The sequence below is a fragment of the Poecilia mexicana genome, unplaced genomic scaffold (genome assembly GCF_051168715.1).
Source record: "Poecilia mexicana isolate PSO_F unplaced genomic scaffold, ASM5116871v1 scaffold_17, whole genome shotgun sequence".
Classification (NCBI taxonomy): domain Eukaryota; kingdom Metazoa; phylum Chordata; class Actinopteri; order Cyprinodontiformes; family Poeciliidae; genus Poecilia; species Poecilia mexicana.
This window is the reverse complement of record NW_028263386.1, coordinates 7427501-7441991: the sequence shown is the minus strand read 5'-3', so window position 1 is coordinate 7441991 and position 14491 is coordinate 7427501. Positions and strand designations below refer to the sequence as shown.

Here is a 14491-nt window from a genome sequence, read left to right as displayed (position 1 = left end):
AGTCAGGGAGGAAAAAACATACATTACTTTACAACATATGTAATAATCTAGTTTAAAATGAATTTAGTTTAAAGAGGACATACTTTGCTTCCTTGAACAGGTTAAAATAGGTCTATGGGTAAAACCGTGCTGGAACTTGGCTGAGGTTGCTAGGTGACAGAGCTGGAACTCTGCCAGGGTTGCTAGGTAACAGGGCAGTGCTGGCTGAAAGTGACTTAATACTATGGAGGTATTTGCAACGGTTTGTTTCCAGAGACCAAAAAAACATGAAACCATTGCCAGAAAATGCCTAGATGTTTTTTAAAGCACTTGTTCTGTTTCTAGAAGCAGTAGAGAACCAAATGGAAATAAAAAAACGTGCAAAAAGTGAATTTTGAAAAGTTAGTTTTCTTTAAAAAGTTAGAAAGCTTTAAAATTCAGAGAAGTTACAACGGATCAATCGCCCCTAAAATATGTTATGAACAAAAACTTTGAGCATAAATGAAGCATAAATGCAGAATTTAAGCTGTGTGCTTAGACAAAACATGTCTAAAACAGAATGTGTAGCTCTGTAACAAATATAATTTTCAGTAATCTGGGGAAACAAAATGTCATTTATTATCCGACTAAGTAGTTTGTATAACTGTGTGTTTATATCAACAAAGCTAGCATTTATTTGCTATATATTGAAAAATTTCTCAGCTATTTATTTTTTTTGTCATGGCAAATAAAAGCAGTATAAATTAAACATGGGGAATTAATTTATTCTCTGTGGTTTTTAGAGGATGATCGATGTTGATGATGCATCCAGCGTGTGGCGCTGTGTACCTGGACATGCTATCTCTGGAGGCCGTGGAGTCCTGGCTCTCCATCGGGTAGCCTCTCCTCCTCTTCCGGGCCTGGGTGGAGCCGGACATGGACCCATCCTCGCTCAGCTGGTCCAGGCTGGCCTGCCTGGAGATGTTCAGCCTCATGGCCTTCTGGTAGTAAACATGAATGCTCTCTTTGGATGGCACGTTGCCCTGCAGTCACAAAATGGGTTTCACTTAGAAATAATAACCAAGATTTACATCTCTCATCTTTATTTTCACATTTCTGTCACACTTTGGACTGCCAATCAGATTTTAATATCAGGAAAATAAATCGTGAGTAAAATACAGAAGGTAATCTGACCCTGTGTGAAAACATAAATCATGAATCTGCTGTGATTAACCAAATATTTGTGTTTAATTTTCATAACCACATCCAGATCTGGTTATTTCTAGACCTGTAGAATAAAGAAAAAAATCACTTAAATACAATAAACTATAATATGTGTTTCCAATGAGTTTCATTTGTAAGATTAAACTTAAAAATTGACAACCTTTTGGAAGATATTAAACATACTTTTCAGAAAGGATAAATTCATGTATTAAAAGAAATTATGTATTAAAAATGCTTTTTATTGGTCTAATGTGATTTTCTAACTTTAAATGTTTTCATTAACTGTAAGCAGAAAATCATCATAGGTGTTGAAACAATCATTTGAATGTAACATGATTCACTTTTTGATAAAGTTCCTGAAATAAATAGACTTTTCAATAATATTCTGATTTATTGAATGTAGTATCTGTTTGGCAACATGAAGTAGGCTACAAGATCCCAAAAAACAAGTTGTGACCCAAACTCAACAAATTAAAAGAAAAAGGAGAGAAACCAAATAACTGGCATCCAGCTTCCAGCCCACAGCATCACCATCCCATCTGATGATAAGGCAACATTTAAATACCCTTTGGGGTAAAATAAAGTCATTTGAATTTAATTGAATAAATTCAAATGAATAAATTCTGAAAATCCAGCAGGAAAAGGTTCCTGTGCTTGTAGCCTTAAATTAAAACTCAGCTGGATAATGACTCAAAACACTTCAGCAAGTCCACTTCTGAAAAACTAGGAAAAAACAAAATTACATTTCTGAATAGGCCTAGTCAAAGTACAGACTCGGATTTTAATCTGGTTCAGGAAGTTTTAGGTTTTTTCCCCCTTAATGAATAAAATCCTGACTTGAAAACGTCTTTTTGTGTTTCTTCAGGTCATCTTTGTCTGACATCAACATTTACATCTGACAGAAAATAATGTTGAAAAAGTTACTCCTTGTTTAATGGCTGAAAATTTTACTTGTAGTTTGGCTTAAAATGGACTTTTTACATGAAATGTTATCTTAACGTGTAATAACGTACTTTTGGAGCTGCATAATAATGAAGCAATTTAATTATATACTTTTTAAATAACTATTACTTGTAATTTAAATTAATTCTGCTGGCTTTATATAGGTATCACATGGGAAAAGGTAGTTTTAGAATATTCAGATTGTTTTTCATCCAGTTTTTATATTTTGATATATATATTTTTTACCCAAATATAGAGGTTTGTAAGTTTCAACCCAGTTTTTGGTCTTTTTTAGTTAAAAAAAAAAGTCAGTTTAGTTGCCATATCTAAATATGTTGTCAAGCCATCAACCCAACCCAGCTGAGTTAAAACAACCCAGATTGGACCAGCACCGGGTTCCAAACTGGGCTGTTTTTAGCAGTTTTTAGTGTGCAGCCAGGATTTCACCTTTTTGACCTCCCGCGTCAGCATGCAGCGCTCGATGCGAAGCACGGTGGAGATGTCGATGTACTCCCTGCACATGTCGTTCATCCAGTTGGTGAAGCTCTCCACCGTCGTCTGGAAGAGCACCCAGGTGAACTTTATGATGTTGAACACCCGCTTGATGATGTTGTCTGCGTGAGACGAGGCAACAAAAGCTGCATGTTACCAGTTAGAGGGGAAATGTTGCAGCAAAACACGGAGAAATGAACAGAAAGGGAGGAAGAACGGGATAAATCATTGGGTTAAATGAGGAAAAACGTACCTGGACCAGCAGACTTTTTGTTTTCTTCTCCTTTTTCTTGCCCATCAGAAAGCTCTCCCACCTCGATCGCAACATGATCTGCTAAAAAAATAAAACCAATATGTCAAAAAAAATTTACTCATTTAACGTTTTTATATTCACTAATTATTAAAAGATTACCTTTTAAAATAAATTACCAATTTATTGCTATGTATATTAAGATGTTATTTAAAAAACAAACCATCTCTATATTATTTAAATCAGGCAAATCAAACTCATTTTCGTTTTGGACCAAATCGAGATCATGAATGCTCTTCAAGGGCCGGTTGTGCCAGAATGTATTGATCCTGATCACAAACTGTTAAAATATCAATCAATTCTTAAAATGAAATATTATTGAACATCTTTTCAGTCCCTCCAGGATTTTGCATTTGTGGCACTAATTTGGACATATTTGCACTTATTTATTACAGTAAATGCGACTTTTTATTACTCGCTGTAGATCATGGACAATAATCTGACATCAATTAAGGCTGAGGCAGCTGTTCAGGACAACTAAGAAAGTTTTTGACAATTTTTGAGAAAATCTACTGTAAACTCCCAATTATTAGTGCAAAAAGTGCAGAAATTCATTGATTTCATGTGAATTTCCACAATAATTCTCAAGAAACTGGAGGGACTGGTTGATATAATTTAGCAGTGAACAGATAAAAACTGCATTGATTTGATTGGTAACATAACATTTAACCACACGTGGTGTTTAGTCAAGAATCGAGAGGGCCAAATAAACAGCTGTGGCGGGCCGGATTTGGCCCACGGGCCTCGAGTTTGACACATGATTTAAACAGTTATGGATTGTCACGTGTGGGCAGTAGCAGTCAGTCTCACAACGAATCTCAAGAAGCCTCTGACTGAAGACAGTCACTGTATGTCAGTTTTATGACATGCTAATTGCTCAATATTTAAGGTATTGTACAAAACATGACCTGGATGACATCATCAGTTGTTTACAAGCACTGCTAATCCGCCTCGTTTGCTTTTGCTGCTCTTTGAAGCAGCCAAAACCAAACCTGTGCCACTTTTTATCATCATAACACAACTCCAAATATTGTTGCTGCAAAACTGTGGGACTGTAAAATGTAACTTATTTTATCTCTTAAAGTTACAAACCATAGCGAGTTTATCACGCAGAATGTGCATTTTTGAGTTTTCCAGTTTAGCAAAGTTTCATTACAATATTAATGAATCAAAAGCAAAGAATTATAGATTTACCATCTTTCTTGCTTTTCTTGCCTCTCACTCTTTTTGTGTATTTCTTCCAAAACTTGCGTTTGTCTTTGGCTCGCGCCTTCAGAGCAGCTTTGGGGTCGGTGATCCAGGCCTGGTAAAGAAACTGCAGAGCAGAGCCGTTTCGTTTCAACCGGGTCGGTTTTGGTGGAGCGACGGGGAAGAAAATAAAATTTATTCATTGTGTCAAACGCCAGAATGAAACAATAATTCACTCTCTACACTGGATTCACATGTAATTATTTCTAAAAAGCCTTTAAATAAATATTCCATTGGGTATAAATATGATGTGTGTCTGTTAGCCACTCCTCAAAATGGGGAAGACAAGAAAACATGACATCTAAGTAAGGCTTATCTTCAAATTGATCTCCAATATTTTTTCCATATCTAAAGCTTTAATTAAAAAGTTTTTTTTTTAAACTGAGTTACGACAGAAGTTCCTGTTTCTCTTCCTACAAAACTTTAGATCAAAACATGATTTTTGTGAAATATCATAAGGTTTTACATAAAATTAGTTACTAGTTCAAGCCCTCAATGAATAAATGCACTAAATTTGTATTTTTTCTTTTCATTTTCTATTTTTTTAGTATGAAAATATGCAGCTGCAGAAAATGAAGAAATAATTTTTAAATTTTCTCCATACTTGGCAATAATAATTTTATTTTTGTCAATAAAATAAAATCCAGTCATAATATTTTAGATTAAACCTAAAGGCTGACTCACTTGTTGAAGAGACCAATTATTTAATAGTAAACTATAAGATATTCTACCTTGAAATATAATTAATAAAGGAATTTTTAGCAGCTGTATGTTCAACCATTTGAATATAAACCAATTTTAAGAAACTAAAAATATAATGTATCATGTTTTTTCCCCAGTCTGGTTTCAAACTTTCACATCTATAAAAATAAAAACGTTTCAAGTCATGCAGATTTTGCATCGATTACAATCTTCTACATTGTCTTGTGCAACAATATCTGACATTTCTGCAGAGCAGCAATCAACAAAAGGCAGGAAAAAAACCTTCTTCACATGCAAAAAGCTTCATGCCAGAGTAACAATCATGCAGCACAAAAACATTCCCACTCCGGCTCATATTTGCTGATTTTTGTATCAATAAAGTTTACACCAAATATGAGCTGCAATCATCATAAAACTGCAATGTTAGTTGCTAAAGGTGACCTGTTATGCTTCCTTGAACAGGTTAAGATAAATCTGTGGCCTATACAAAACATGTTTATTTTTTTTGGTGTTGCACAAAATCATTTTTAGAGATTTTAACCTGATCAGTTCTGCCTAGTTTGAGTTGTTTTATTGTGTCTTGTCACTTTAAATCTAAATAACCTGCTGCTGTGAAAATGACTGCGAAATGATACAAAATTATATACCATATATATTTGACGAGCAGAAGTAGAGCCTCCTGCACAACCAGCAAGAATGCAGAAAGTGAATGTTAAATCATCAACAAAACACTTGTTTTTTTCAGCAGCCATTGTACAGCAATGTAAAACCAGCTGACTAATCATGCTGGAACTCTGTTTTAGTTGCTAGGTAACGGGCTGGGCTTCACTGGGGTTGCTAGGTAACAGAGGAGTGCCTGCCGACTTATGACAGACACCAAAACACATTAACGTATTGCCATAAAATTGTTTTTTAAGCAGTTGGGGTTTTTTTAGAGACCCAAATGGAGGTAGAAAAACAAAATGCAACTTTTACATAAAAGGTCCCCTTTAGATGTTCCCACAGCAAAACAAGCATGGTCAGGTGAGTATAGCGAGTACCTTTCCTGCCTTGACTAGATACTGCAGCACAGTTTTAGGCAGCCTAATGATTGACTTGGGCAAAGCCAGAACGGCTGAGACAAACTTTCCGATCGCTCGCTAAAAGGCAGAAGAAAGAGGGACAAGGTTTAGTAGAGTTAGACTGCAGGTTGAAGGAAGACCTGAGTGAGGAGGCAGAGGAGATGGAGATTGATGAGTTAAACACATTAATTTGTGCACAAATTATTGACAAACCAACAAAATGTGATTTAAAAAAGAAGGAAAAAATTAGATGTTATGTAGAATGAGGTGAAATGAACCGTTGTTGGAGGCGGGTTGAGGAAAAGGTCAGACAGTCTGCAGGCTGACGATAAATAGATTCTCAAGTGTTTCACTCTGTTTTCCATCACAAGTGGATATAAAACCCCAACAGAGCAATGTTCACTTTATTTAAGCAAAAGAAAATAACCTTTCCATTTTTTTTTTTTTTTTTAAAAACAAGCCTTATTTTGGCTTCATTTGCTGGATACAGTAAATCCATCAGGAAACAAAGTAGATTTTACTCCTAATAAATATAAAGTTGTTTGATTCTCATAGTTCAAACAGCAGAGAGACGAGAAAATATTTTTTTCTGAAACCAAAGGAATATCGATCCACCTGAAATGCCGACTTCTTTGGTGGCTCCTCGTCTTTTTTCTCCTCCTCTTCCTCCTCTTCTTCGCTGTCAGTTTCAAACAAGTAATAATCTCCACTTCTGACCACTAGGGGGCAGAAGAGAAAACGTTTTTACATGAACTCAGAGGCCAGAAACCGTCATTTGTTCATCGTCAAACATTAAAATCAGAAACAGAGAGGAGACGGAAACAGGATGTATGAAAGTTATGACACTCACCATTACTTGAAAAATAACAGAAATTAACAGTGAGACACATTTATAGACACATAAAGTCATTACACAAAGAAAGAACAAACTCTTTCAATTCTAAGATTTCATTCATCAGGAATTAATAAATTGAATTAGTTCTTACCAGGTTCTAAAATTATTTAAATCTCACCTCAAATGTAAATAAATTCACAACAGATCCACACTGTCATGAAAAATTGCGTACAGGTAATATTATTATAACCCAGCTAATAAAGTGGAAAGGTACAGAAGAATTAAACAAAGCAAAAATATTAAAACAAACCAAATACAATGTTTCAATCCTCAAGATTGGGTGAAAGAGCAAAACACAATCTTACTAAAAAATAAAAAAAAAATTGCTGCCTGGATGAGGATTCATTTCCCCATTGTTTTTATTTTGCTCACTTTTTATTCTCAGATTTTGACTTTTTTTTTTTGTTTTAGGATTTATGTTCTTTCTGGTATTTTTCCTCATTACTTTGAAAATTTTCCTGAGATTTTTTATTTAGTTTTTCTGAGATTTTGAAATTTTTCATCAATTTCTTTTCACTTTTCTAAATTTCCTTATTTGAAATTTTTAATTCTTTTCTAAGATTTTTTTTCTCCCAGTTTTTTATTTTTTTTCTTAAGATGTTGGGTTTTTATTCTCAAATTGTAACTTTTTTCCTCAAAATTTTGACTTCTTTTTCCCAGGATTTGAAATTTGCAAAGATTTTCCCCCTTAAAATTGTAAAGAATTTTGACTTTTTTTTCTCAGATATTTCTGTCTGACTTTTTATTTTCTCTGAATTTTTACAAAAATTCTTCAGTGACCACGGTCCATAGTTCTCTTGTGTAGCTGCCACATGTTAATAAATTGTGGCAGAAATCTTTTTAAATCAAACAATGACAACAGAATCTATAACAAAACAAATAATAAAAATCTAACTTGTATGTTTTGGTAGATTTGAAGTTAGATATAATCGATTTTAGAATGTGGTAAAGAACTTGAAATCCTCAGAATTGAATGTTTAATCATTTCTTTTCATCTTTTAAACTGTTATTATGAGGCTTGTGTGAAGGAAGAACCTATGATTTGTGTGAACATTTCTCTCTAAGCTGTAAGAAGAGACACCAGGCTGCAGCAGCTGAGTGTCAGAAGCGATGGATAGACAAGGCTGACTTATGTCCTTGAGCAGAACCGCAGGAAATGAGGGAGGATGCTAGGAAATGGAGATGAAACACCAAATGACAAAGAGATAAAATAATTTGCAAAATGTCATGTGGGGGCGGACGATGACATGAGACATGAGTTTCCACCAAACAGGCAACCAGTGTGGGAAAACTCAGAGGAAAAGTGTTTGTTTTTTAATCAGTTTCAGAGTTTTTTCATGTCTGAATCGTCTGTTTTGCTTTCACCTGTTTGGTGGTCATGTCTGCAGGCAAAGCAGGAGAAAACCCTTCCTCCTTTATTCCAGTACTGAGAATAAAGGTGGGTTTGTTTCATGTCTTTGCCTAAAAATCAGAGCGATTCTCTACTGTGGGCTTTTCAGGCGAAAAATGTCCAACAAACCTCCAGCCATTACTCCTTTTCTCCTTCATCGTGTCTGTTTAAGGCGACCAGGCTCTTTATCGTTTTATCTGAAAAATCCTCAAGCAGGCAGCGAAACGGCGCCTTAAGCAGAGACAGAAACGGGTTAATGACTGGAGGAACGGTGCCTTCAGAGCCCTGGGACAGTATGGGAATCCTCAGCGTTCTGGTCAAGGACAAAAGGGGCCAGTGAGAGTGGAGGAAGAGAAAAACGGGGTTTGGGGTCAACCTACTGGAAGCATGGTCAACCCACGGCCTCCACCACTGCTTTTTTTTGGTCTTGGCTTTCGCTCGCTGTGCTCCTAAAATTTCACAAATACATCAGTGCAATAAAAGTAAATGTCATAAAAGTAAATGAAAATAAAAATCCACAAATTTAAGATTCTTAAGTAAGGCAATTTACAGCAGCTTTCAAACGTATTCACACCCCTTGAACTCTCACATTTAGTCAAGTTACAAACTCAAACTTCAATTCAAAACTGGGGTTTTATTTGATGGAGCAAAACAAAGAAGTAGGAAAACAGATAAAAGGCGATTTATACTTTCTCAAATAAAAACAAAAAGTGAGTCAAATATATTTAAATAGTCACTTCGTTAAACTATTTTCTACATTTTTGCACATTTAAAAACTAAAAACTCGACAGATTTTTCCAGGTCACTGAACTGTGTTAAGGTCTGGACTTTGACTAGGTCAGGATTGTTTAAGCTTTTTGTCATGTGGGCCAAAATTATTGAGTCAAGACAAAAAACTGTAGTAGAAAAATGTTATTCGTCACAGATTCAGAAATTAAGAAGTATTTTACATGTTTGGTGCATTAAACCTAAATCTGCCTTAAACGTTTAACCTTTTCTGTCTGTTGTGTGTCTTCATGATGATGTTTATTCATTAATGTTCTCTAAAAAATCTCTGAGTCCTTAAAACAGTTTATGCAGCTAAAAATGCTTTAACATCAGTATGTGAAAAGTTCCGTGTAGAATTGATTTGCTGATTATTTTGGGATTAACCAATAAATAAATGGACAGGAAGAGCTGCCTGCGGAGTTCCAAGTTACAGAAAAAGGGTTTTTATTTTTCATCTTAAATGGAAAATGTAAATATTTTTGTACAATTTTCACTGTACAATCCCAATTTGTACAACTTTGATTAATCATGATTAATCGTGTATTTCAATAATCAATTAATCAAGATTGTGATAAATCAACTATTTCATTAATCTGATTAATTTTAATTAATCGACAATTTCAATACCGTTTCACAATTCTATTAATCATGGTTATCTGGATGAATCATAATTCAATTAATCGTGATTTGATTACTCACAGTTAATCGTTTCAGCTCTATTTTTATCTGGGTTTTATTTAGTGGTGTCGGAGTTAAGGGGGCTGAACACAAATGCAATTTTATTTTTAAAGCAGAACTTGTCACAGTTTTGTGTTATTTCTTTTGTTTGTCTTTCATGTAAAAATTACATTAAAATAGTTGGATGAAAAAGTTCAAGGGTTGTGAATTCAAACGGTGGCATCGTTACATACGACAAACATTATCTGAGTCTTATTATGGACTCCACAGGGAGAGTCGGCGGCAGCCTTCGTCATACCATCATCATCCTCCTCCTCCTCCTCGGGCCGGACGAGCGTCTGTCCGTCGGCAGACTCCTGCGCCAGGCTCAGCATCTTCTCCTTGCCCCTCTTAAACTTTTGCTGCCTCACCTTAATGCGGTCCATCCTGATTAGATCAGAAAAGACGCAGAGGAACATCACCGCACGGCGTCCATAAACATCTCCAGGCTTCAGAAACAAGAGCATGGTCTATTACGGCGGAGTGCTCATTAGTGGAGGTGAGTGGGCATCAACCGGGCTCGTAAGGAACTTCAGAGGAAACTATAAGCAGTGGAAACACGCTGCTTTTAGGTGGTATGATATGCTAATGGCCGCCTTCCAGGAAGCCACGCTGAGCCTGGAGAGGCTTTTAAACCACAACAATCATGTTTACTTAATTATGGACGGAGTTACAACGAGCGAGGCTCACCAAAGGAACTGAGAGGAGGAGGCAGGAAATCACAGAAAGAGTAAAAACCTGACTTCCTGTTGATTATCACCAACATTTAACAGAATCCAGTTTAAAGAGATGGATGGATGGATGGATGGATGGATGGATGGATGGATGGATGGATGGATGGTTGGGACAACTGATGGATGGATGGATAAACAGATGGATGGATGGATGGATGGATAAACAGATGGATGGATGGGACAACTGATGGATGGATGGATGGATGGATGGATGGATGGATGGATGGATGGATGGATGGATGGATGGATGGATGGATGGATGGATGGATGGATGGATGGATGGATGGATGGATTAATAGTTTCAGGCTGGGAATAATTTAAAACTAAATCCATTTCAAAGTATCGGTTCCCTCCTGGAGAACGGACCGGCTGAATAACATGAAGGTCAAAGGTCAAACATGGAGAGTCTCACTGTCTCTTCAGCTGCTCCACTGATTTGCTCTCCTCCTCCAGTCGAGCTTTCACCGCCTTCACTATGGTGGCCTGGAAAAGCTCAGCTCCTCTGAAACAACAGGAAGAGGCACCGTGTGCAGTAATCTGGATTAAACCTGACGCTTTCAGCTGTTTGGATTAAATTTTATTAATTTACTGCACCATCATGTAGAACTGGAATCAACATGATTAATGTCTGTTCACAAAAATAAAATCACTCAAATTTGAAATGTTTCATTTATCAGATTAAATATAGAAAAAAACGGAACTCATGCATCTATGGAAGAAGATTAGGGGCAGTTTTTCCTCAGAATTTGACTTTTTTCCTCAGAATTTTGACTTTAATATTTCTGACATAATTCTCAGAATTCTGATCTGAGAATTTTCACTTTTTTTCAGAATTCAAACTTTAATCTAAGATTTTTGATTTTAAGAATTGACTTTAATCTCATAATTCTGATTTTAATCTAGGAATTCAGACTTTCTTCTAAGAATTAGGACTTTAATCTCTGACTTTTTTCTCAATATCAGAATTTTTTAGATTGTTTATGCACCATAAGACAAATCAAATCAATAAAATAAAGTCTGAATTATGGGGAAAAAAGTCAGAATTATAATTTTTTTGTTTTTTATTGGCACTAATCCTCTTCCAGAAAACGGTCGTCAGCCGTGAAAGCAAAGCACTTGAAGCGGCGCTGCTCGTCCCTCTCAGTGCAGCTGCTGTCTGCAGTACCTGCAGGCGAGGATCTGCGACGCTCTGATGTCCGCCACCACGTGCAGGAAGTAGTAGCTCATGAAGACTCGTCTCTGCAGCAGCAGGAAGGCAAAGCAGATGCTGTCCCAGATTATCCCGGCCTCGTCTTTGGGGAGCTCACAGAAGTTTCCATTGGCTGGAGTGTGAAATAAAATCTGATTTAGTCACAGAAACAGTTTTCAGCTCTAACCTCTAATTAACAAGAGTTCAATGAGAAGATGAAAAAAATGGTCTAAAATACATAAATTCAAAACACTCTATAGGAAACCAATAATTACAGGTGATTCATTAAGCTTTTCTTTCATTAAATGACTTCTAGATAATGAGATTTTAATCTGCTCCTGTCATTTTAAATCCATATGATCTGCTGCTTTCCACACCCTCAAACTCAATGTTTACACTCGCACGTGAAAATGGCTACAAACAGACGTGCAATTATACAACCGTACATCTTTGAAAAGCAGAAGTAGAGCCTCCTGTACAACCAGTAAGAATGCAGCAAGTGGTTTCTGGATGGTAAAGCAACAACACAGCACTCATCTTTTCCAGGACCTGCTGTGTGAACCGAGCCTATTAACCCAATTCTTCATGGTCTGGAGTCCCACAGGGCCCCATGCTGGGCCCAAGTCCATTAGGATGCTTAGAAATCATGAACATTCTGTATTTAATCAATGTAATTTTTCATATGGGGATGCATAACGGCACATTTGGTAGCACAGCTGCCTTGCAGCTATCGGGGTTTAGACGATGGGTCGATTAGTCATGTATGCAGATGACAGTTACCTTTACTCAAGATAAAGACTGATATAGTTTATGCTTTTAACCACATGAGTCTCGCTTACTTAATCAAAAATGAGTTAAACTTATTGGTATCAAAGAAACTGAAATGTAAACAAATCCCATGAAAAAAGCAAGATTCAGGTTTCTCACATAATAATTAAGTGAAAAAAATAGGCTTTTCTAGACTAATTTACAAAGATATAAACTTTTTGAGAATATTCACACTTCTGTGTCATTTCCAAATGACCTAAAATCTAGCATCTACATGTAGCTTCATAGTTTGGCTCCATGCTGAGCCCATTATCTTTAGTATGAATAAATCATATAGATTCCACTCATGAGCAGCGTAATTTTTGAAATATGCAGATGATAAAGTTTTTCACTCAGGGTAAAATTTCAGAAGAAGTTGAAAGCAAAGGATCAAATCCAGCAGTAAATTTAATGTGTTCTCTGAACAGACATTGTTTAAAGTTTTCCACTAAAGCTGAGATATTCATCTGCAGGGAATCCAAGCCGTCTCAAATTATTATTAAAAGTGTTGATTTATATTTAGATTCTAATTGTTGGTTTAAAAGGTTACATTGGATGAATTTCAGATTTATAAGCTGAAAACTCAGTAGGACGATGTTTATTATTACGATTAGCAGACTAAGGCAACATGTGCTAAAATGCTAGCTGTGCTAATATCTTAAATTTTATGCAGGTAATATTTTCGGAGCACATTTAATGATGTTTACTCACCTTGACTGGCGTGATTGGACGGTGTGGTTTCTATGTGGTAACCTTTGATGGTGCAGGCCAGACTGAACAACTGGATCAACCAGCAGTGGTTCTTGATCAGAGTGTTGATGTAGCCACACGCCAGGATCTACAACAAAACCTTCTTTATTCAACACAGAACTTTATAAATGTTATGACCACTGGAAGCATCGTCTACGTCTGTCAGTTAGTAAGTTTACATACTGACAAAATGTTCTTCATTGTGATTACGAAGATGTTATAGGCAATCAGGAAGTCCCAGTAGTGGAGGATCTTCTTGATTGGTTTGAGCAGCAGGTCGCCGCCGAACAGCAGGAAGTAGAAGCAGGCCACCAGGTAACCCATGCAGAAGACGCTGATCCGGGTGGTGCCGGTGATGAAGATGATGGTGAGGACGAACCAGAACAGGTAGCTGAACATGATGACCTTCAGCATGTCAAGGTACGACCTGGAGACGGAGAAACAAAGGCTACCTGTGAATCTGATTGGTTCTCCTCTCGTTTTGAGTCTGTTGTGCTTCTGTGTTTGGCCTGAACAGGATGTTTTAGGGCCACCGAAGAAATTATTTAAAAGCTGCTTCCAATAAGACGATTTTTTTGAGCTGGTGTTGATTTAAACACATTCAGGTGTTTTGGAAGTTTTCCAAAGTTATTCTCTAGACTTTGGTTGCTAATATAAAGTTAAGTGGAAATTTTGGTATTTTAAGGATGAAAATGGCAATAATTTACATAAGTACCAAAGAATAACAAAATCAGGCAAAAGAACATTTTCTAAATCCCTTTCTTTAAATAAAAAAACTTATGAAACTTTAGCAAAAACTGCAGGTGTGTAAAACCAAATAGTAGAAATGACTCAAGCAAAAAAAATATTTGGTAAAAAGGCGACTCAAGTACTGAGAATAAATTGAAACAAAATATAAATATATGTGGAAATGTTGGTATTTTAAAGACCAAAGTGAAAATAATTCATATAAATAACAAAAAGCTAAAAAAACACAAATTTTTTCAAATCAGTTTCTTTAAATAAGAAACTTATGAAACTTTATCAAAAACTGCAGGTTTGTGTCTGAGTCAGGCGAATCTTTGGTTGAAACATGTTTGTTTTTCATTCAGAGGGAAGAAAATCCAGAATATTTTATTCAATTAAGAGTAGAGATACTTCAAAATAAAATAAAGTAAAAGGTGATAAAATACGCCTCAAAGTAAATTATTTAAAAAAAAGGTTAAAGTAAATGTAATTGAGTAAATTATAACCCTTCTCTGCCAACATTTCTGCCCGTCCTGTTGCTTTGTGTGGCTCATGAATCTCCTTCATTTCGTGACGCC

General features: G+C 36.0%; 1 protein-coding gene across 6 annotated transcripts in view; it reads right to left on the bottom strand.

Annotated features, from left to right (window-relative positions):
- piezo2b (piezo-type mechanosensitive ion channel component 2b) overlaps window positions 1-14491 on the bottom strand; it is a 125174-nt gene that overhangs the window by 18822 nt on the left and 91861 nt on the right. For 2 of the 6 annotated variants that reach the window (XM_088014584.1, XM_088014579.1), the window contains 12 exons: window positions 13371-13614; window positions 13149-13275; window positions 11607-11763; window positions 10854-10943; window positions 9967-10094; window positions 8603-8671; window positions 6553-6656; window positions 5917-6015; window positions 4121-4241; window positions 2870-2950; window positions 2572-2738; window positions 808-1001 (listed from right to left, as the gene is read on the bottom strand). In XM_088014584.1, coding sequence (XP_087870710.1) covers window positions 808-1001; window positions 2572-2738; window positions 2870-2950; window positions 4121-4241; window positions 5917-6015; window positions 6553-6656; window positions 8603-8671; window positions 9967-10094; window positions 10854-10943; window positions 11607-11763; window positions 13149-13275; window positions 13371-13614 — 1581 coding nt within the window. The remainder of the gene's footprint in view (window positions 1-807; window positions 1002-2571; window positions 2739-2869; window positions 2951-4120; window positions 4242-5916; window positions 6016-6552; window positions 6657-8602; window positions 8672-9966; window positions 10095-10853; window positions 10944-11606; window positions 11764-13148; window positions 13276-13370; window positions 13615-14491) is intronic. The other 4 variants (XM_088014583.1, XM_088014581.1, XM_088014580.1 and 1 more) reach the window with 3 other exon arrangements.